This window comes from Convolutriloba macropyga, chromosome 4 (assembly GCF_964194025.1).
Source record: "Convolutriloba macropyga chromosome 4, txConMacr16.3, whole genome shotgun sequence".
Taxonomy (NCBI): domain Eukaryota; kingdom Metazoa; phylum Xenacoelomorpha; order Acoela; family Convolutidae; genus Convolutriloba; species Convolutriloba macropyga.
This window is the reverse complement of record NC_134471.1, coordinates 65,889,118-65,911,545: the sequence shown is the minus strand read 5'-3', so window position 1 is coordinate 65,911,545 and position 22,428 is coordinate 65,889,118. Positions and strand designations below refer to the sequence as shown.

The 22,428-nt window shown below is 35.9% G+C and overlaps 1 protein-coding gene across 1 annotated transcript in view; it reads right to left on the bottom strand.

Moving 5' to 3' along the window:
- The window catches only part of LOC142338137 (uncharacterized), a 244,331-nt gene extending 221,903 nt beyond the window's left edge, over positions 1-22,428 (bottom strand). The window contains exons 1-11 of the mRNA XM_075387771.1: positions 21,818-22,428; positions 15,003-15,097; positions 9,868-9,978; positions 8,889-9,002; positions 4,878-5,003; positions 4,419-4,523; positions 2,459-2,557; positions 2,122-2,223; positions 1,599-1,700; positions 1,163-1,261; positions 722-861 (exon numbers count right to left, since the gene is read on the bottom strand). Coding sequence (XP_075243886.1) covers positions 722-861; positions 1,163-1,261; positions 1,599-1,700; positions 2,122-2,223; positions 2,459-2,557; positions 4,419-4,523; positions 4,878-5,003; positions 8,889-9,002; positions 9,868-9,978; positions 15,003-15,097; positions 21,818-21,962 — 1,238 coding nt within the window. The 5' untranslated portion in view covers positions 21,963-22,428. The remainder of the gene's footprint in view (positions 1-721; positions 862-1,162; positions 1,262-1,598; positions 1,701-2,121; positions 2,224-2,458; positions 2,558-4,418; positions 4,524-4,877; positions 5,004-8,888; positions 9,003-9,867; positions 9,979-15,002; positions 15,098-21,817) is intronic.

Below are 22,428 nucleotides of genomic sequence, written 5' to 3'. Positions count from 1 at the left end.
AGACTTGAAGTTGTCACCATATCTGTTTCAGAAAAAATATCAGTAAACCAGGAAGCAGACCTGATTACCTATTGATGGGAACCAAATCGTGTTTCAAGTGAAGTGTCGTACACAATGGAAGTAATAAGTTATCGTTTGCCGAATTGCCTCAAAAACTGCAAACGAACAATTTGTGTTTTTGACGCTCATTCAGTGTAAAAAACTTTCAAAACCGTTGAATTTTTCTGTGGTTAACATAATTAATTCCTTAATCCGGTAATTAGCTGTTCTCAGTCGTTGATTTAATCCGATTTTAGTCTTCAGTTTTCAATTGAAGTTTGATTATTCGCCCGAAAAACCACTAATTATTATGATTGGCTACACCAAATGTTGATCAAGTGTAGCTAGTTTCTGCTCTGTCTTCAAAGTTTTGTTGTCTGCGTTCTTCTCTTTCTAATTGAAAGCTTATAAAACGTGGAAAATAGCTTCACTATTTCGCGATAATCCTTGGCATAAATTATCAAAGTATCATCAATACTATTTGATGTTAATTTCACTTATTTTCAACGCTTAAAATGGAGATTTAAATTGAAATAGTGACGACATTAGCGATACAGGCTAATGGTTTCCAAAACAGATGTTTGACAAGAGATTAAACTGGAAAAAAAGTAAAAAGAGAAGCTGAGAATTTTTAATCAAAGTGTTTATTAAAAATTTGATTTTGTTATCCATATTTTTGTACCTGCAGTATCTGACAGCCAGATGGAGTGAGGTGTAGTTGTCTTTGTCTCTGGCATCAATCACTGCCCCCTTCTGGGCTAAAGCCCTTATCACCTGCACGTGACCCTGCATGGCTGCAGCGTGGAAACACAGAGCACCCGCCTACAAAAAGGAACAATCAAGTTTAATCTGAATAAACATGTGTGTTATGGTTTGAAAAAAGCAATAACTCAAATCTATAGCTTCATATGTAGCAAAAGATCAAATAAATCACAAATTTAACCGGAAAAAAAATTGACGTGTTTGGCTGGTTTTTAGAAAAACTCTGAAAACCCGGATGCTTTTTGACAGATGTGAACATTTCCGACATTTTTGAAATCATAGAAGTGACCTGAGAGAGTTATATTTTGCGTTTGTTTTTTTGGGAAAGTCGTTGTTTGATAGAGATTAATGTCTCTCAAACCTTATTTGGCATGTGAAGAGGGACTCCCTTTTTGAGGAACATGAGAGCAGTCTCAGGGTGGCCACATTGGGAGGCTATGTGCATGAGGGTACTGCCATCCTACAAACAAAAACAAACAACAAACAATAACAGTCGGCGTCATAGTACCTCTCCGAGTCGATACCGGATGTCTATCATGACGGATTATACAGGCTTTTTGAAAAAAAAAGATAAGTATTAATCTTACAAGATTCCATGAGATATTAGGGTCTTCAAAAGTTCGTCTTCTCAGCTCGTTGTTCAGGTTTTTTATAGATGCTGGGGTGGGGGAGAATGCTTTGATGAATAAAATCCAGTGAAGAAACGATGTCATGTTTACAAATTCAGCCTCCAACACTATAGAGATGATAGCAAACTGTCGCTGAAATTTGTTGTTGACTTGAGTATTTATAAATACCTTGGTTCTGGCGGCTACGGATGCCTTGAACTTGTCAACCAGTAACTCGACAATGGTAGTGTGACCTCTCTCTGCGGCTATGTGAAGAGGAGACCTGTCCAGCTACGAAACAAAAAAACCACCATATTTTAACTCTTGTTGCCCAAATGGTCAATGCAACGACATAGTTCGCCGTTTTTAGACGATACCAAAATAGTACCACTTAATTGAAGCGAGAGAAAACGTTTGATTTTATCTGAAAGATCGGATCTATTCTGCCCCCCCCCCCCCCCCCAGTGTTTTTACGCCCCCAGTTACAAATTTTATGTTGTTATATAGCACGTTATTGGGGGGAGGGGGGGGGGGGGGGGAGGGAGGGGGCAAAACAGAATAGATCCGAAAGATCAATCTACAGTTAAAAGCAGGACGGTTATCTTGCAAGTTGAAGGTCCGGATCTTGCATCCTTTAAGATGAGCGTTGGAGATTTGACTGAAAATGCATGATTTAGCCAGGATTTGGCGACAAAACATTCCACTTTCTGACCTTATCGGATAGATTAGGGTTCGCCTTCATGATGTAGAAGTACTTGACAGCCACCTCGTCCCCCTCCCACGCAGATATATGGAGAGGCACGTGACCCTCGTGCTAAATATATAGCCTATCTTTCCATCAGGAAATAATGAGAACGAATTGAAGAAAAAATTGTCAATAACTTTTTCAATTTCCATGTAAAAATGGAATACGCGCCTGTGTATCACAGACAGCAGCTTCAATTTGTCTTTTTTGATACCAGCAATCGGCGCATGTATTTTAAAAATGTGCGTCAATTGATAAAAAAAAATAAACCATTAGAAACCGGTTAGGTTTTAATGTCGCTTACGTTTTGAAAGTCGACACTTTTCGTGTATTCGCAGAAGAGTCTGACTAACTCGATGTCCTTTTTACGACAAGCCAAGTGAAGAACAGTGTCGCCATTGTCCTGAAACAGTCATAGGGGTTTAAATAAAGGACTGAGATGCGGCCGTGTGAGGTGGGGTGGGGTTGGTGGTACAATTAGTTCGAAGTTAAAGTTCATACCAATTCGATAAAAAAGCCTACTGAGAAAAACCAATAGCTTTCTTCTTTGGAGTATGTTTTTGACTGCATGTAATGTCAATGAGAATGGCCTGCGGTTGTATTTGGAAAAAAATTTGGCCCAATCTCATGAAAAATGAAATGAACCATCAAAAAATATTAGTCATTTTCATTTTTTCTCGGTTTGGTTTATAATTTGGCTGAAATTTTTTAAAGAAGTTTTTTGGATATTAGACAAATTATAAAAATTACTGAACAATTGACCACGGGGTACGTTGTTTGGTTTGGAAAAGGAAATCCAAATATTAACCCGAAGAGATAAAACAATTATAACTCAACTTGCACAATATGACACTAAAACTTGTTTTATCAGTTGACCAATACAAAATGGTGTAAGAGTATTCACATTAACGCAAAAAATGGCAGATCTGATCAAAACTGATATCCGAACGGAATGAAAAAGAACGGAAATTCAGTTATAGATATAAAAATTCCCCAGATGTTAACTCCTCGTACTTTTGGTGACAGGCCAAAAAGGCAAAATCCTAAGACAAAATAACACCTACTTGTTGCTGATCTTTGATGCTTAAAATAAAGCTTTTAAACGGATGAAGCTATGCAAATCAGCGCTTGCTCGAGGCATGAAGTTTAAAACCTTCACACACGCTCGTAACTTGAATCACAAACTAAATCAAACGTGTGCAATCTATTCAAATTTACGAAGTGTGATTTCAAACATTTATCAGCACTGGTTTATCGGCAAAATTTGTGCGCTCATGAATGCATTAGTGTCTCGCTTCATGGAAAGTTAGACGGTTACTGATCGTTGGTTGTCAACGTCATTGTTAGATTTTATTATTTATCATGTACCGAACAAATAACATCATAGAGGCAACAAAATGGGACCAGACAAAAGTTTAGCCAAAAACGGGCAAAATTATAGCGTCACAGATAATTTTTTAATCGGTTTTCACAGCATAGTACATCTATTCCAGAATCTTCCACAGGAAAACCCCGGAATCTTAACTTTTATTTTCTTCCCCATTTTCCTGTCGAGAGTCTTAAAATTCCCAAATTCCCCGCCCTGAATTGCGGAATTTTGCTCAATCTTGGCACATCTTGTAATTCCCACCAATTTCCCCGGTAAGATCCCCGGATCCTTGCCGTGAACTTCCCAGACCTTATTTTGAAATAATCCGGGATCTTACTATGATTACCATGACATTTTGAAAACCACATTTGCTGAAAGCAGTGACTAAGCGGACATTGCAGACAATTTGAGAATAAATCGGAACTAAATTCATTAAATCACTGCTGTGAATTTAAATCACAGTAGGAATGCGTTAATTGGCGACTAATCCCCCCATCAAGAACTAGATTAGAGTCGGCGACGAGATCAAAGGATGATAGTGAACAGACTTGTTGCCAGTTTACGCACACTCAGAATGCGAAATCTACCGACGTTTATACCAGCGTTTGAGCGCGTCAGCGTTTTTCGCACTTGCTTGCTTTCCTGATTTTAAAACATGTGTGCGGAAAACAGCGATATTGCTGAGTTACTCAGTACGGTGTGTTTTAGTTTAGTAAATGCCGGGAACCATTGCTCTGAGGGACAATTGACCATTTTTTCCTCTCAAGAACTGTCCTCGTCTTCATAAAATGTTCTTTTACGATTCTGTACATTTGGTTAGTAAATTTTCATGAGATTAGTAACTCCTTTAAGGGTATACTAGAAACGGAAAGAAATGTTCGTAATGATGATTTACCTTTCTCTGTGACTTGACTTGTTCCTCGCCATGCTGGGCCAGCAACTCTCTACACACAGCTGCATTACCCACTTCGGCTGCTTGCATGATCGGAATCACTCCATTCTACAAAAAACAGTTTACAACAGCTATCTGTTTACAAACAGTTAAAAGCTTAAGCTAGTGTCACGTTTGTACTTCTTGAGAAAAAATGTCAAGGGCAAGAGAGTCAAGTATTTCCTCCGATTTTGAAAACATCCGAAATCTTTGAAAAATTTGAAATTTCTTTTACGATTTGAACAAAAGTGAGAGAATTAGACGATTTTATCGACGTCAGATCAAGATCAACTCAAGAAAAAATTTCTGATTAATCTTCTAGCCCTTAATTGAAATAATAATTTCGATATCGAAATGATTGCTTTCGTGTTTCATAAACATGAGAAGAAATTTCAATTAAACTGAGAGCGAATGATATTACACCTTATCCTGGACAAGTCTTCCATCTTTGCTTCCTGGTTGAGTGGCTGATCTGAGGATAAGTCTGACGACCTCAAGGCCACCTGTGTTGCGGGTACACGCATAGTGCAGCACACACTTCGAGTCAGGCTAGATGAAAAAGGAATCATGTTTACTTTTTACAATTCAATTCGAAACATGTAAATTTCACAACCATGACTAGGGGTTAAACATTTACAAGTCAATCTAAATGATTGCAATTACTTGGTATCAATTGTAAAGATATAAGGATAATTAATATTCAATGTAAGGCTATTCGTTGCTAAACGTGCAAGTAAGACATACGCCTGAGTCTAAATGGCACTACTCTCAGTGATCTCCGATCCTACTTTTTCGGACCAAAATAATCTCTTATCAGATGGAAGTAACCAAAGCAACTGATCAAAAAAGCGCAACTGCGCTCTGAGTTGTCTCTGATCAGAGGTTCCCAGATGGTGATCACTGATCAGACCTATAAAAGACCATTGTCCAATCTTTTGTGCGAGCCTGGCCCAGACCATTCTCCAGTCATTTATGCGCTTGAAATTAATTCTGATCAGACAATCCCCAGATCGAAATTACCACTGATTAGACCATTTTCTACATCCTTATACAACAAGGCCCAGATATTTTTCAGACCATTGTTCAGACGTTGTCTGCTCGAAATTGCTTCTGATCAAACTATCGTGTGTTTGAATCCTCCTCTGAGTAGAGTAGTGAGCGCTAGAATCAACCTCTGATCAGACTCAGCTGCGCTCTAAATCGCTTACAATCAGACTCAAGTGCGCTCTAAATCGTCTCTGATCAGACTCTCGCGCGCTCGAAATAGATTGATTAAAAAAATGCTTATAAAAAAGAACAAATCTATTATTATTGATATAGCATAATCGTTTTACTAAAAAAATAATGGTTGTAGTACTACAATCAACTTAGGAGAACTCAGTTCTAAGAGCACTGCCAATGACAACAACAAGGTGTCAAAAAATAAAAAGCTCTCTAATAAAAACATCTTAATCTGTGGTTATTCACTATTATTTGTACCGGACCCCGATGTGCGCAATCAGATTCTCGATTATTTTCTAATCAGAATGCTGCTTTCTTGTTGCATGTTGGCAGAGACAACAACTCTCAGTACAAAGATTAAAAGAAAAAATATGCGGTTGAAATGGTTCCTGATCAGGCCCAATTGCACTCAAAAAATTTTCTGATCACACTATTATGAGCTTGAATCAGCATCTGATCAAACAATATCAGACAGAAGCGACCGAAGATCAGAATTAAATCAGACTACTGTCGAGACGTTTGTGTGCTTGTACCATTTCGCAAAACCAGTAACTTTGGCCTGATAACTCACTGTGGCCATTCGACTTGAGTCTAATTAGAGGTCCCTTTCGTCTGGCACCTCGAACTAAGTATATATATATATATATATATATATATATATATATATATATATTTATATATATATATATATATATATATATATGAATCTTGCAGATGCTTAGAATCCAAGTACCAAATATGGTAGCATTTAGACTCAAGCACATCCACGTCCAGCCATGTCCAAAAACAACACATGGTTTGCCATTTACGCTGTGAAGAAAAATCTGATTTTCAATTTCTTGGTTTTTAGTTATATCAAATGTTGAAAGATGTTGTCGACCTGAACATTGGCAACCTTGACCAAAAACGTAGCTCAGGAAAAAAATTGTTTTTTGATATTGGTTATTTTATAACTGCTCAATTCGAAACAGAAAAAGATTGGAGAAGGTAGGATATTGTTGCCTAGAGTTATCCGAAATTGAAAATCAAACTTGAAAATCATAATTTGTTACTGACGCCATATAATAAAGTTGAAATTTTACAATTGTGTAAGAAAGTGTGTGAAAGTTGAAAATGTGTAAGTGTTCCAGTTTTTAGCGGTGATATAATTTAATTTTACACAGCCTTCAGCCCGATCTTGACTGCACCCGGATTTGAAGCACTTCTTTTTCTCTACCTCACACTCTTCTACCTTAGGCAAATTAGGTAAATTTCATTTATATCTTTTGTATTGAAATCAAACTCACTCTACCATATGGTAAAATATATGCGTTGATTTTCTGTGATATTAGCGATAAACTTTGCCCCTACATCCGCAAATCCAACAAACATAGCTGGCACATTGCCAGAAACCAGCGGCAATAGCTTCGTAGATCTGCAATTGCAAAAAACAGTAAAAAAACAGGACAAAAAGTACTCTTTCTGTTAAAGGTTGGGATGTTATTTTTTGATAAAGAGTCTGTTTAAGTTATTGCTGCCTGTATTAGCTGCTCTCAAATAACCTTCATTTATAGTGACACACATTCACCTGACCTTATCTCTTTGAATTATAGTAATCAAATCAATTTCAAAGTGAGGGCGTCATTTTAGAGAGTGGAGTGAGGTAAGTTTTGAGTGATCAAAAATTAAATCACGCGAATGAACAAAAAACGCGCTCCGTTAAGAGTGAGAAATGACGTCACGCACGCACTTCAGTTAAAATTGCATGAACGAATGAATAAAAAGCAAATTTGAAGTGGTTAGGGCGACGTCATAGGGTCGTAACAAAAATCTTCACGACTAATTAGAAAACATAGCAGGAGAAGTCCTGACGTACAATTGAGAAAATTTTCATCTACCAAACAAAAAACTAGACTTAGAACAGACTATGAATGAATTGAGAAAATCATTTGGAAAAAATTAGATTAAAACAAATTGGAAAAACTCATGTCAAATTGCCACATGTGAATAATATCCAGAAGCAAGAAAGCGAATTTGTGTTCAAAAACCATTTTCTCACTCTACTCTAAAATTCGAGCGAAAAAAATTCACGCCGAAAACCAATCGCGTTTTCGCTCCACTTCCTGTTTCGGCGTGACCAAAATCACTGCTCCAATTTGATTTCAAAAATCATAAAATTGTGTGAACAGATCTTAAAAACAAGACATCGTCCCAATACAATTCAAGTTCTTTGAACTGTAAAAAAACAATAGATTACCAATAATATTGTTTTTGCTATCGCTGTGCGGTTATCAAAAAATGCACCGCTCTAACGTTTGTAATCGGTCTCTAGAATATTTACGCTAAATTTTTGTAATATTTGCGGTTTTTAGCGGTGAACTGTTTTTCTTCATCGCTTTCACCTCATTCAGCTCTAAAAGGTGCATTTCCTACATTTTTCACCAAATTCACCGAACTTCTTAAATTTTTTAACGGTTTATATTGTTCACATTTCTATCCTGTTCACGTTTCTATTATTTACTGTGAGTTTTGAACAAGCCCATTCCATAAATTGGATGCCAAGTCAATTTAAGCTTAATAATAATTCCAACTTTGACGGTTAGAGCTGAAAAAAATTTTGCATAAATTTGACTGAATTTGAGAATTCATTCCTTTGGCTTTCGAAACGTTTGGAGGATTTTCAGAGACAGTTCGTAAGACCCTCAAACGAATCGCTACTCTGGCTGATAACAGAAATTTGCAGCCGGCGGGGTTGTCGGTAGCCTTCAGTAGGTTATCTCAATCAGTCTCTGTTACAGCAATTCGGGAGTCTGCAATCATGCTCCTTGCAAGGGATGCGAGATTATAGACACATATGAAACGGGAGCAGATCTTTGAATCCTTGTTGCAGAAGTTAAGAGGCGAGTCGGCATTGAATAGTGTGTCATCCATGAGCGGGGACAATCTATAGTGATAAGTTTTTGACTCACCCAATGAGCGGGGAGCCCAAATTTAATGAATTATCATACTAGTTGTACCTCAGTGGCGGATGAAATGTGATTGTCCAGAACAGGAAGTTTTACCTCAAACAATTTTTCCAAAAAGGAAACTATCTTGATTGCATGGGTGATTGCATGGGTTGAACTGATAATGCATGCGTTGATCGTTTATGAACCAAGATTTTCTAATTTCGTGAATTAACTGAATAAATGGTAAAAAAAATTTGAGAATTTGATGTTCTTTTTAAAAAATTACCCCTCCTGGACTGAAAATGTCAGCTACTTTGTTGCTCGGAAATCTGTTCAGAATCAGTTTCATCAGATCCACATTGGCATAGGCACCTGCCATGTGAATTGCTTGCCCTCCATCCTAAAAAAACAACACATACATTAAATTCAAAACAGAACATTAATTGTTTTCGGTATTTCACGATCAGTAAGCGTTTCTTATTGCTGGCGCGGATTATAGTCTCGCTTAATCGCGAACTGCAAAATATAGCTTGAATTTGATAGAAAACGAGCAATAATATATAAACAAAATTCTCTTCAAACTATGCAACTAAGTCAGAAAAAGATAGCAGCATTCTGTTTTGAAATTTGTGGAAAAATATAAGAAGTGAATAATGTAATAAATTTTCCTAATTTAGAGTTGGAAATAAGGGTAAGAATGACTCCAAATGATGTTTTAGTTAAAAGGAAGTTCTTGACATCCCGAATTTCGTTTCTGGTCAATACGAGACAACGTAAGCTGCCGACACGCAAGCGAGTTTCGAATTATCACAAGACAGGTACTTTAACAGGTTTCAGGGTCAATGACCTATAACCAACTACCTCCCACAGCATTCTACTTGGATAGATTACCAAAAGTTTAGTGCTAATGCGAAAGTTCGGAAAACTCAGGACTTGGAAATGGACATCAAAATGCTAATATCTGCATGATTTAAATTTGAATTTTGACCCTTGAAACGTTCGACAGCGATGCAGCTCAATGGTACTTACTATACAACTACCACGTTTAGTTAGCTCCATAAAGTTGCAACGCCGTCGAACGTTTCAAAGGTCAAAGTTCAAATTGAAAAATGTATATATCGGCAAATTTGATGCTCATTTATACACTTTATGTTTTTCGGGCGTTCGATAGCGTTGTGACTTTATGGACTAACTATACCACTGAAATCTTGGATGACTAGGCAAAAAGTGACGAATGTTTTGGAAAACTGAAGAAATTATTTTACCTTAGTTCTTAGGGCGAGTGATGCTCCCAATTCGATAAGTCTCTCCACAGCCACAATCTTATTAGCAGATATTGCATAGTATAGAGGACTCCACCCATTTTCTTCTGTCACCTGAAACAACTTAAGTGTGTTTTTACGGCGATAAATGGTTCGTAGATCCTAATAAGGAGCAATAGAATATTGTATAACATTATGATTTTATAAAATTTTTTTCTTAAAAGTATGAAAAAATAAAATTTCTTCTTTTTAGGAAAAAGTAAGGAGCACAACCGCTATGTTAAATTACAACGTTCTCAAAAATATAAAATGAGCAATTTGATTCTCAGGAGCAAAAACACTAAAAATAATGAAATAAACGGTACGGTTTTGCAAGGGCTGGTTTCATTGCATGGAATGTTTAAATTGAAAAAATCTGATGCCAATTATAACATTAAAACTGAACTCGAAATGTTGTCGAACAGGTGTCATTTTTAAAACCCAAACTGTCAGAGAAAGAAAGTGAAATGTTGTGCTCAAGTTGTAAAGATGTAGGATAATCCAATCGAAAATATAACACAAAAAACACAAACTGATGCTAGGCGCCCGTTGATGGGAAGAGCGGGGACATAGAGCAAAACAACAAAATTTTCCAGAAAATGAGTTCCCAAAAAGAACAGTTTTATGAATTACTGAAGAAGAGACATTCATACCAATAGAGGTGGCGCTCTTACCAAATAGCTGGCTCTGAAATTGGATGTGTGCTCGCATCAAAGAAAAACGCTTTAATTTGACATTTTCATTGTTTATCTTGGTATCAAATTCGACAGCTTTCAATCAGACTTCTAACGAAAATTTCTACACATGAAGTGTTACTTCCTTCACTCTCGTTTTTTTACTTCCTTCAAAACAACAATTGCAACGCCAGGCAGATTTTCGACAAGAAAGATTTTGCGGAGAAGTGACAATATGACATAATTCTGGACAGGCTAGCCAGTTTATAAACGTTCTCAAAAACCCTTATCAACTGTTCTGGATTACTCTTCCGCATGACGTTTGGAAATTTTTGATATCATGAGTGTATATCAGGTCAAATTAACTAGCCTTTTCCAAATGAAACTTTTAAAATATATGATTTTAAGATTTCTAAAGATTCAAAAAATAAGACAATCCACAAAATGTAGAAACGACAATTGCATAAAATAAAGAAAATTAAGAAAACGTAGGAGACAAAATTGTCAACTTTGGGTTAATTTGCTGAAAATATGTTCTAATTTATTGAAGGAAGAATGACTGCGTATGCCAGGACCTCATAGGCCACTCATTCAACAAATATTGGTCATTTTAAGTAATGGCACTTCTGACTTTGTCTAACCTGAACGAATACAGAACCTTTATTGAAACTTTGATTTTTGAGATCAAATTAGAGCTTACTTACTGAAATGAGGATAAACTTGTTTTAACCATGTGATTTTTCTCACAAAAGTAAGTATAAAAAGAAATCGGAACTAATTATTTCTGTGCTACTTTATCTTTAGGAGTATACTTACCGTATGGACCATGGACTTTTTCAGAACTTGATTTCAATTTTAAATTTGTAAGTGAATTCTCTCTCTTTTCTGTTGTTAAGACAGAGAGCACATACCATACCGAGAATATGGCGTGTTTTGGTCTAATTTTCTTTGTAGGCATAAGTGCTAGAAGTTGACTGATCTAAGTTAACGTTTGCTAAGTATAGGATTGTGTCCGTTTTCATTTACAGGTTAGGTAGGGCAGAAAGTCTCCGAGAGAGTTACAGTCGCCTAGAGGGCTAACTAGGAGAAACATAGTTCATAAGATTTCTGTTTGAAACTTGTTGGAATTTAGAGTCTAAGGCCCTCGAACCAACTTAGCTGAAGTTTCTACGTTCGCAACGGTGATAGGATTACTGGACTAGGGCGATGTTATTTTAGTTATTAGTTTTCTTTAACAAATAACTGATTGACGTTTCAGCATATAGTGACTGATTTTGTTTTCGTATAATCCCTCCTCGTGCAATTCATCGACAAGTTCTGCTCGCGAATTGATCTGAAAAAGTGAAGTAATATTAAAAACCTCGATTTCCTGTTCGAATCAGTCATTGATGGATATAATTGGTTAAACGTCTCATAAAGCGATATATGTTCTGGCACGGTTAACCAGAGGGCGAAGTCATGACCGTTTTCTGTAATGAGTGTTTTCCATAGTCATTGATTTTTTTTCCCAAAAAATTGTTGTCATTCCTATTATTGTGGCTTTTGATTTGATGTGCATTCTATCTTAAATTTCAAGTAGCATGAAACTGGTGACGATCGTTCAAGAAAATGTCCTGGAATTTACCACAGCGGGAACTTTTATTTGCAATTTTAACTAATTGGAGTTAGAATGATGGTCGAAATGGAACATAATTACCCATGAATAACAGTTGAGTTTTTGAGAAACAAATCAAACTTCAATAAGTTATAACTATCAAGTGAAAAAGAGATGGTTAGAATAAGTACACCTCAAGAATTCTACCTTTTCTCGCTAGGAGTCTCATTTAAACTCTAAAAAACTGGGACCATTGTAATTTTTTTTTGATAATCGGTGTTCATCAGTCCCATTCAAGAGCTCGGGTGATCTGCAAACGATGCGGCCAGAAAAATTTGCTACAGCAGCGGTTATGACAAATAAAAAGAATTCTAAACAAATCTATAATTGAGAAAATTTATTGAACTTTTGTAAGATAATGACACCAAGGACTCGATAGAACATCATAATGATTCTACTTGTAATTATACTGTGCTTTCAATTTGCAAATATAACTATTTTTGGGAGAATGGTTAAAACCGAGAGAATGGTGTATGAATGGAATTTCTTGCTTAAGATATCTTGAGAGAATTAAAAAAACATAATAAATTATAGCAAAAAAGCGAAGAGTATTTTTAAAAGTTTTTGCTTGAGCGTAATGAATGACTACGTAAGCTATTGCCTTCCTTATAAGCGGTTTTTTCAACGGATAGTGATCTGATTGTGATAGTGTTTTTTCGGTGATCAGATTCATAACCCATAAAAACTCGAATTTTTCAGGTCAAGTCTGAAATCTTGTCTGAGTCATGTAAGTTTTTGGGCCTTTTCTCATGAAAGTAAATTATATAAAAATCGGTTTTAACTATGTCTCTGTTGTTTACTTTTGCGGATTAATTATACCAATTGATTATTGTAATTTTTGAGAGCTTCTTTTCAAATGTAAATTTGTAATTGAGGTCTATGTTTTCTAATGGAAAAACAGAGAGTATCTACCTAGTCTTTTAATATATTGTTTTAGTATGCACAAGTATCAGAAGTTTTCTAATACTACTTTTCAAAAAAATTTAGAGTCTAATGCCCCCGAAGCACCTTTGCTGAAATCTAAAATTCTAGAAAAGATGCCAACAATAGTTGCCCTCCTGCAAAAATGGTTTATAAAATCTCGTTTTTCTATTTATTTCCTTCAAAACAACAATCACAACGCAAATAAAACGGATTACAAGAAACGCGTCGCAAAGAAGTGACTACTTGATGTAATTCTGGACGGGCAAGCTTGTTTTTGAGACCTTTTCAACTGTTCTGGATGTTTCTTCTGCAGCATATTTGGAAAAAGTTTGATTGTATATATGCCAATGTTAACTAATAGTTTCCATGGAATTTTCTCGAATATATATTGTGAAGATTCCTAAATATTAAAAAAAACAAAAAAACACACAAATAGACACAGTCAGAACTACAAATACACAAAACCAGTGAGAAACTGCAAAGTTTTAAAAATTAAGATGAAAATGAAAAAAAAATCAGGTGCCTAATTAAAGGAGCATCACTGTCATATCTTTGCTTAATGAAAGAGAAGACGTAGAAAACATCTTTTTCAAGTCAATGAGGAACTGACGTACCAGCTTGCCGCTTATATAATCTTAATAGAAAAAAGAGATAAAACTAAAAAATTTGATGATTCTATTGTAGAAGAAAACTGTTCTCCGCACGTGTTTGAATGAAAAATACATTTGTGAGAGTTTCTGAACAAAACAGGATCTATTCTGTTTCGGCCCCTCAGCTTAGAGAGCATAATTTTTTTATGACCCCCAGGCGCAAGTGCTATTTTTTTACATAGTAACATGCTATATAACAACAAATAATTCGTAACTGGGGGTCATAAAAAACACTGGGGGAAACAGAATAGATCCACAAAACAAATGAAAACAAAGCTCGCCTTTAAGTTCAGCAATAGTTTGCAATCAACAAATAGTTCATTAGATAATTTACAATAGATTTAGGATTATGTTTTCAAACAGAACACATCAAAAGATTGAACTGAAGGAAATATGACGTCTTCTTTTAAAAAACAAAAGTCGCAATTAGAAACACGGCAAAAAAATTAAATCCAAGCCAGTTCAAACTCATAAAAACAACTGAAAAGAGATATGTAGAAAAACAAGTGATTAAAGTGCATAAAAAGAGCCAGCTTCAAATAAATAATGCAATAGGTATGTTTCAAGATGTTAAGACAAAATATTCAGTTCCGAAACACAAGTTGTCAAAATACGCAAAACTTGCCAATTTCTTTTACCGCAAAGATATTTTATAAAACAAAAAATACTCTAAGCAATTTTCAAATATAACATTTAAAGTAGATGGATTTATAAATGTGATTTTTATTGTAATTTGCGCAAACGAAGAGTGTAAAATTGGTATTTTGGCTTTGGGCATTTTGACAAATTGGGTTATTTTGATACATAGGGTTTTTGACCAACGGTTTTATCATTGGGCGTTTTGTCATGTAACCAGACAGTATACTAAAGCAGACGTTTGTTATGCCCTATCTCCTAGAGCAGTCTCATGTTCTTTGATTGGATCAAGCTTCCTCTACTTTCTGAGCATTAATTTGTTTTGATTTAAAAGGAATTGAACAATATGTGAGGAAGCGGTGAAAAAATAATGCACAAATGGTACAAAGCGGTGAATTTTTTTCTAAGAATGGGCGCGAACAGCACTAAATAATTTTTTTCATCGTATTCACAGCAATTCGTGCTTTCGGCTGGAGAATTTACCAAAACCATGTACCCTGTGATTAGGTCACAAGGATTGGGGGCGAGCGTCATCAAATGTACGTTTTTGAAAAGACGTACCGTATGTATCTCGGTAGTGTCTGTTTTGTCCATCTCTCTTAGAGTGTGTTCTACTGTTGCCCAGTCCCCTCTCTGCATTAAGGCCACCAGTTTCACTGCAAACCATTAACATATATAGAAAAACCTTGGATAAATTCTGCCCACCCCCTAGCTCAGTGGGAATTTAACTTTTACGCCCCTCCGGTGCTATTTTACGTGCTATTTTTTACATAGTAACATGCTATATAACAACACATGATGTGTTTAAGTTGTTATTAGGGGGGGGGGCATCAAAAAATTTTAACCAATCACAATTCTTACCATGTTAGAGATCAAAAACTCAATGTATATAAGTTAATCATGTAACCAAATTTCTTAAACCCAAGGGAGATAAATTTGACGACACCTTCTCCGTTTTTCGGGCTATTTAAAAAACACAAGAAGACGTTGTGTTGGCTGAAAAATCAGAAACATAACTGAATAACGTCGTATGAATTGCTCTCATACGATTTACGAGGTGCTGGTTTTGATTTTTGTAGCAGCCAGCACAAAGGGGCTAAAATGGTGGCCATACTTTGGGAGTAGTTTTCTCTTGACATAATAAACATGGTATATTGAGGCATTGTTCAAGAAGAGAGCACAGAAGACTCTAAGAGAACTAGAACGTTGCTCAAGGACTTGATAACTTCTGGCTTCATAAGTTAATTGCGTTCTCGGTAAGCAAAATTAAAACATTTGAAAACGTAGTGTTCCTATCGAATTGTTCTAGCTAGCTAAATGATAAAGTAATTTGTTTCGGTGTTGTTAATGACAGCATTCTGTCTCTTAAAAGTGTCCTTACTTAGTGTTTTGTTATGTCCATAATTGGAAGAATATTAACCAGATATCGAGTAAGTTATCGCTGTTCTTGTGGTCATTAACACGATTCTTTGAGCAAAATCTATCGACACGATTCTGTGGTAATTTTAATATCTGCTTTAAAATAGCTGCAACGCATAACAATATCGCCAAAGCAAAAAAAATAAACTCTCAGTTCAATTCAACAGTGCTCTGTATTTGCTTACTGTTGCAACCCTCAAAATGCTCACATTTGTGACCAAAACCCGGACTTCTGTTGCCCTGATCTTGAAACCTTGAACTGGTACTGAAGTGAAAGATAGCGCGCTCAATTCGTAATCCAAAACATAATGTTGTTTTAAAATGAACAGTAAGATTTCTTGAAAAGCATTGGAAAAATTATAATTTGCATTAACAGTATTGATCTGCATTAAACCCAGAAAACAACTATTGTCAAAATTTTGAAACACTATAGTCCATCTACAAAATTATGGAAGCTTGCATTTCAGTCCCAATACATACAAATCATTTTTAAAGAAAAAAGTAAGTCTTTCTCAAAAAATTAGTCAGGTCCTTGATATTTTAAATAGCAATTTTAGAATGTACAACTCATCCGATGAAACTGCTGCGCTCATATCAATGACGCTCATATCAAAGGAAAACGTTTCACCACCCAGTTCCTTTCAGCCCTGAAAAATCCGTCCGGATATTACGTTCTTGCAATTAACTTTCTGAACTGTATTATACGCTATACTGTAGATTACCACTGCATTAGTGAACTCTCAGCTGTCTCAAGAAAACGAACGCTCAGATTTTGCTATTCAACAGTCTGTTTTGCCTAAAAATGAAGTAATTAAAATCCAAAGGGTCAAAATTTGTTGAGCTTTTGTTAGTAACTTTAGTTAAAGGTCGGATTTAGAAGTTCTATTTCCAACAAAATGTAACTTTTTAACTCGGCTATACCTCCTCAATGTTTCACGTCTGTATCTTTAACAACTACCAGGTGCTGATTTTGATTTTTGTAGCAGCCAGCACAAAGGGGCTAAAATGGTGGTCATACTTTGGGAGTAGATTTCTCTTGACATAATAAACACTGTATATTGAGACATTGTTCGAGAAGAGAGCACAGAAGACTCTAAGAGAACTAGAACGTTGCTCAAGGACTTGATAACCTCTGGCTTCATAAGTTAATTGAGTTCTCGGTAAGCAAAGTTAAAACATTTGAAAACGTAGTGTTTCTATCGAATTGTTCTAGCTAGCTACATGATAAAGTAATTTGTTTCGGTGGTGTTGATGACAGCATTCTGTCTCTTACAAAAGTGTCTTTACTTAGTGTTTTGTTATGTTCATAATTGGAAGAATATTAACCAGTTATCGAGTAAACTATCGCTGTTCTTGTGGTCATTAAGACGATTCTTTGAGGAAAAATTTTGTGGTAATTTTAATATCTGCTTTAAAATAGCTGCAACGCATAACCATATTGCCAAAGCAAAAAAAATGAAACTCTCAGTTCAGTTCAACAGTGCTCTGTATTTTGCTTACTGTTGCAACCCTCAAAATGCTCACATTTGTGACCAAAACCCGAACTTCTGTAGCCCTGATCTTGAAACCTTGAACTGGTACTGAAGTGAAAGATAGTGTGCTCAATTTGTAATCCAAAATATAATGTATTAAAATGAATAGTAAGATTTCTTGAAAATCTTTGGAAAAATTATAAATTGCATTAACAGTATTGATCTGCATTAAACCCAGAAAACAACTATTGTCTAAAATTTGAAGCACTCTAGTCCATCTACAAATTTATGGAAGCTTGCATTTTAGTCCCAATACATACAAATCATTTTTTTAAGAAAAAACTACGTCTTTCTCACAAAAAATAGTCAGTTCCTTGATATTTTAAAAAGCAGTTTTAGAATGTACAACTCATCCGATGAAACTGCTGCACTCATATCAATGACAAGGAAAACGTTTCACCACCCAGTTCGTTTCAGCCATGAAAAATCCGTCCGGATATTACGTTCTTGCAATTAACTTTTCTGAATTGTATTCTACGCTATACTCAAAATTTCCACTGCATTAGTTGACTCTCAGCTGTCTCAGGAAAACGAACTCTCAGCTTTGCTATTCAACAGTCTGTTTTGCCTTAAAATGAAGTAATTCAAATCCAAAGAGTCAAAATTTGTTGAGCTTTTGTTAGTAACTTTAGTTAAAGGTCGGATTTAGAAGTTCTATTTCCAACAAAATGTAAATTTTCAACTTGGCTATAAATCCTCAATGTTTCACGTCTGTATCTTTAACAAACAAACAAAAAGTTCCGCTTGTCATACTATTTTGTCATCTCCGCAATATTTGACAATGAACTGGTTTGTTCAATAATTTAACTTAGCCGCTATATCGCTGGCCCGCTTTCCATCGAGAAAGCATCAATTCTGTGTAGCACAGGAGCAAGCTTCATTACTGGTCTCTTGTAAGCTCCATCATTCGTTCGAACTATTGCTGAACGAATCATACCGTTAAACTCATTGATGGTCTCGGTAAGTCGACCCAAAACATAATATCCTCCCGTATCGTTGTCTCCAATAAACCAAGCGAGATCACCATCTCTTAGGGTTTCATCCGCCGTTGATCACCATTTTTTGCCAATTATTCAGAGATGGCATGTTTTTTGTTAAATCTGTCCCAAATGAGCTTTGCTTAACTTTGGGTTTGTCGAAATAGCTTTCAATGGTCGACTAATTCTTCGGCGCATGGTAGATACAGCAAACAAACGTTCTTTTTACTAAGCAAGAAAGTGATTGGGGGTCAATGCTTCTAGGTTGTTAACATCCAATCTGACAGGAGTCAACGGTGTTGAAATCAATATCTGCTCAGCAATACACACTGTTGTTGAAAAAATATATGCATAGCTTTCTTTTAACTTCTGACCACCGTTCTCATTCTCCTCTAAAAAAATGCACTGCGGGGGGTTGAACTTCCTCCTAACTTCTCTTTAAATTAGTTGATTTTTGATCCATTTGCTGCTCCAAGCCGCAACATAGTCTGCGAGTTCTGGTTCAGCTCAGCAGAGTTTGTCCCCTTGTAGCTGATGATTGTATTGGGTTTTTGAACCTTATCATGCAATAGATCGCATTGCTGCAATGAGACAACTATCTGTGTCAAACTTATGTACCACTTCTGTGTTTACCGCTCTCATAGTTAGACATGGGAGCAGACAACACCAACGGTTTTCAATCCTTTGCCCAGTTTCCTATTGAAAGGGCAAAGTAGACAACTACAACATTTGTAAAGGTTGTTGACGGTAGAACAGTCTTCCGGTAGATCGGCCATTTTTCGTTTTTATCATTTGTGCTCTGCGTTTCTCGAAGCAAACACGTTTTTGATTGGTTTTAAGGCGTTTCGCACACCTAGGATCTATATCTTCTCTTGAACGATGTTTCTTAAGTGCTCAGTGCCTTCCTGTTCATTGTTTTGTGCTTGTATCGCAAGAATTGTTCAACTGCATGGGGTTTCCAATACAATCATATATGTTGCTTCGCGTTGACGTCTAATCGACTTTTGCCCATTCTGTCCTCGGCTCAAAAAATTCTTTCCTTATCGAGGAAGAGCAAGAACTGTAGAAGATTGCTGTTTTGAGACTTCCTTTTCATTTTTTAGAGATTTCATCTCTTCACCAAACTCTTCTTGTTGTAGTAACTTGAAGGTCCTTACTTTTGCTTTCTATCTTTCCTCAAGGCTGTTTACAAGTGCAGCTGACTAATCTGTTTACGTATACCACTGTATTTTCCAGCATGTTAAAATTACTGAATCGTTCCCACTGAACAACAGCTTTCTTTTCTTCAGTATGTATAAAGAAGACCGATGAGGGTGCATTCTCTTCAACTGAGGCAAATCTTGGGTCGACTTGTCTGGGCCGCTTATTATCTGTTCACTTCAACTCGGCCGGCCTACTGAGTTACTCACTTCTCTTAAGGTCCTCAATGTTGAAACGGCAGCAAACACATGGATTTCGGTTTTCTCCCTCGCTGTTTTGAAATATCTTTATTGGGGCTTGTTTCAGCTACAGTTGGCAGTTGTTCTTTCGATATCAGGAAATTTGCTTCTTCACCTGGCTCCACTTCGTTTTCCCAATGGTTGTCATTCTCAGTTCAAACGCTTTTGAGAATTCGTCTGATGTGAACACTGAACGGAGCAAACAGTCCAATCTTATCAAACACCAAAGATACCAGTGACAGAATTTTGCTCTGATTTTAAGTTATTTTAATTTCGCTGCTGGTACCTCTACACACTCGAAGACTATCATCAGTAACAGTCCATTGTAGGCCAAGCACTGAAGATTCTTCCGTAATAGGTTCCACTTCAATTTGCTTGGTGTTGCCGATTGACTTCAAGTCTTCTTGGGTTCCTGTGCACACTTCATTGTTGTTGTTTATCACTTCTTCAGTTCAAAACCATCTTTCGAGAGACGAGATAACAGCTTGTGGTTGATTGAAGACCACAACTGCTTTTTAATGTGTTTCAACTGATTTGATATATTCGTTCACGTTGAAGTTGTTCCATTTTGCTTTTGCTGCAATTGATTATTCTTCTTCGTTGTGTAGTCCCACCCGTTTGATGGCATATTTTGCGCAAGTCGGACAACTCTTAGCTCCGATTACATGAAGAATTTTACTATTTCGAAAGTACTCGTTCTAAAGCAATTTTATTATTCTTTTTCGAAACGTTTTCAGATAACGAACAGTGCCTTTGAATTGTGTTCACACATAAAGCAGAACAAAAAGCAATCACTGAACGTCTGTTTCTTTCGAAACAACAACATATCTGGTGTTTTTATCCAGAGTTTTCTCTCCATTAGAATAATTTTACTTCCACTCTAAGTTATTTGAACATGATGAGATAGGCGAGGAATCAAACCGTGAATCTACATAACAAGGAAACATAAAAAACGATGGAATGCAAAATTGGAATATTTCTTTATTTCTTCTATACAGCAAGAGCACCGATTAATTGATAACGCGGGTACCAAAAGAATTTCAAGTATGTTTTTTTTCCTATTACCTCATTTAAGTGCAATTTTTCTAGAACCTCAATTTAAAATTTTCTCAGGTTTGGACTTTGATTTTTTTTGCAAAATTTGAGACGCCAAAAAATTAATGAACAGCCTAATCAACGGTCCTTATTCACAGTGAAGCTAAATATTCTTCTTAAGCAATTCAGCATGATTGTAGCGAAATAAAATACGAGTTAAAATATAGCCGATTTCTTAGCCGTTTAACAATTAGAAATTGCGTATGCATGACCCTGAATATTTTTGGGTTAAATAAAAGATTAGGTGTTTTGCAGAGGAAGAATAGATTCATTATTTAGTTGAAATTTTCAATTATTCTGTAATCGGACAATTCCCGTACCCGCTCGCAAGTTCTCAAACGAATCCAACTCAATGCTCATTGAGCTGATTTTTCAGCTTCTGCGTTTCAGATCATTTTTGCCGTTGAATTCGAGTTTAACATTTTTATAAAGACAGCTATGTACCATCTCAGCCAATTTTCAATATCAACTTAATTCAAATTTAGTTCTTACAAAATAAAGAATTCAAATTTTTGAAAAAGCTTTTCTTAAATGTTTTAAATTGCTGTGAGCGTCTAGAGCAGGACACGACTGACCCAAAACAGCAGAGATCAGGTTGCAAAAGAAGAAAAGGACGTTGGAAGAGTTTAAGAAGTGAGTTGCAAACTTCGGGCAGAAAATTCATGTTTTTATACTTTGATTGTTTTTCAGTGCCTTCCCTATATTCGCGGGAAAAATTCTCCGATCTTGGACACTGCTGACTTCCGGAATCAGTGTCACCTTAGCAGTCAATTTAATTTTAAAATGTTTTCTATTTTGCTGTAGTGATACTTTTGCTATTAGATTAGAATGCCATTTTCAACGTTGCTCTCTTTAATTTCAAAATTGCCTCGTTGAAGAATAAAACTTGGCGACAGAAATAATTATCTACTGACTTGAGCCCTCGTTTGTTTCAACTCCTGAGTCGGGCGAATGTCGGTTGATTCCATTACTGCTTCCATTGCTCCCAGTTCCACCAGTTGTTGTCCCCTTTTGGGCATCGGACCCGTTTGTTGTTGTTGTTCCTCCTGATGGAGCCATCAATTAAGGAAAAATGAGGTTTTCGTTGTATAATTTTGAGAGTTGAATTTTAAGTAAAAAGAAGGATAGCGAATATCGATTTTAAAAAAAGTTTCAGCGCATCATGTGAACAAATCAAATTTATTTCATTTTCGTTTTTAGAGAGTTTTTGTTTACTATTCAACAATTTAAAAAAATTGCCGAAAAAAAAATAGTTAATATGGTTCTGCGTCTGGAAGTTATATAATTATGGCCGTTATATAAATTAAATTTATAAAATCAGAAAACTGAAATATTTATGTTTTAAAAACAGCTTAGCTATAATACATGGCAGTATATTTTTTTTCGAATTTTGAGGAAACAAAATCTCGAATAGTTTGAGCATTTATTCCTAAATATGTATTCCTAAATTTATCCCTAAATCAGTTAGTTTTTAGAATTAAGTTATGAACAAATGCTTTTTTTGTTTGATGAAATACTAGTTTAG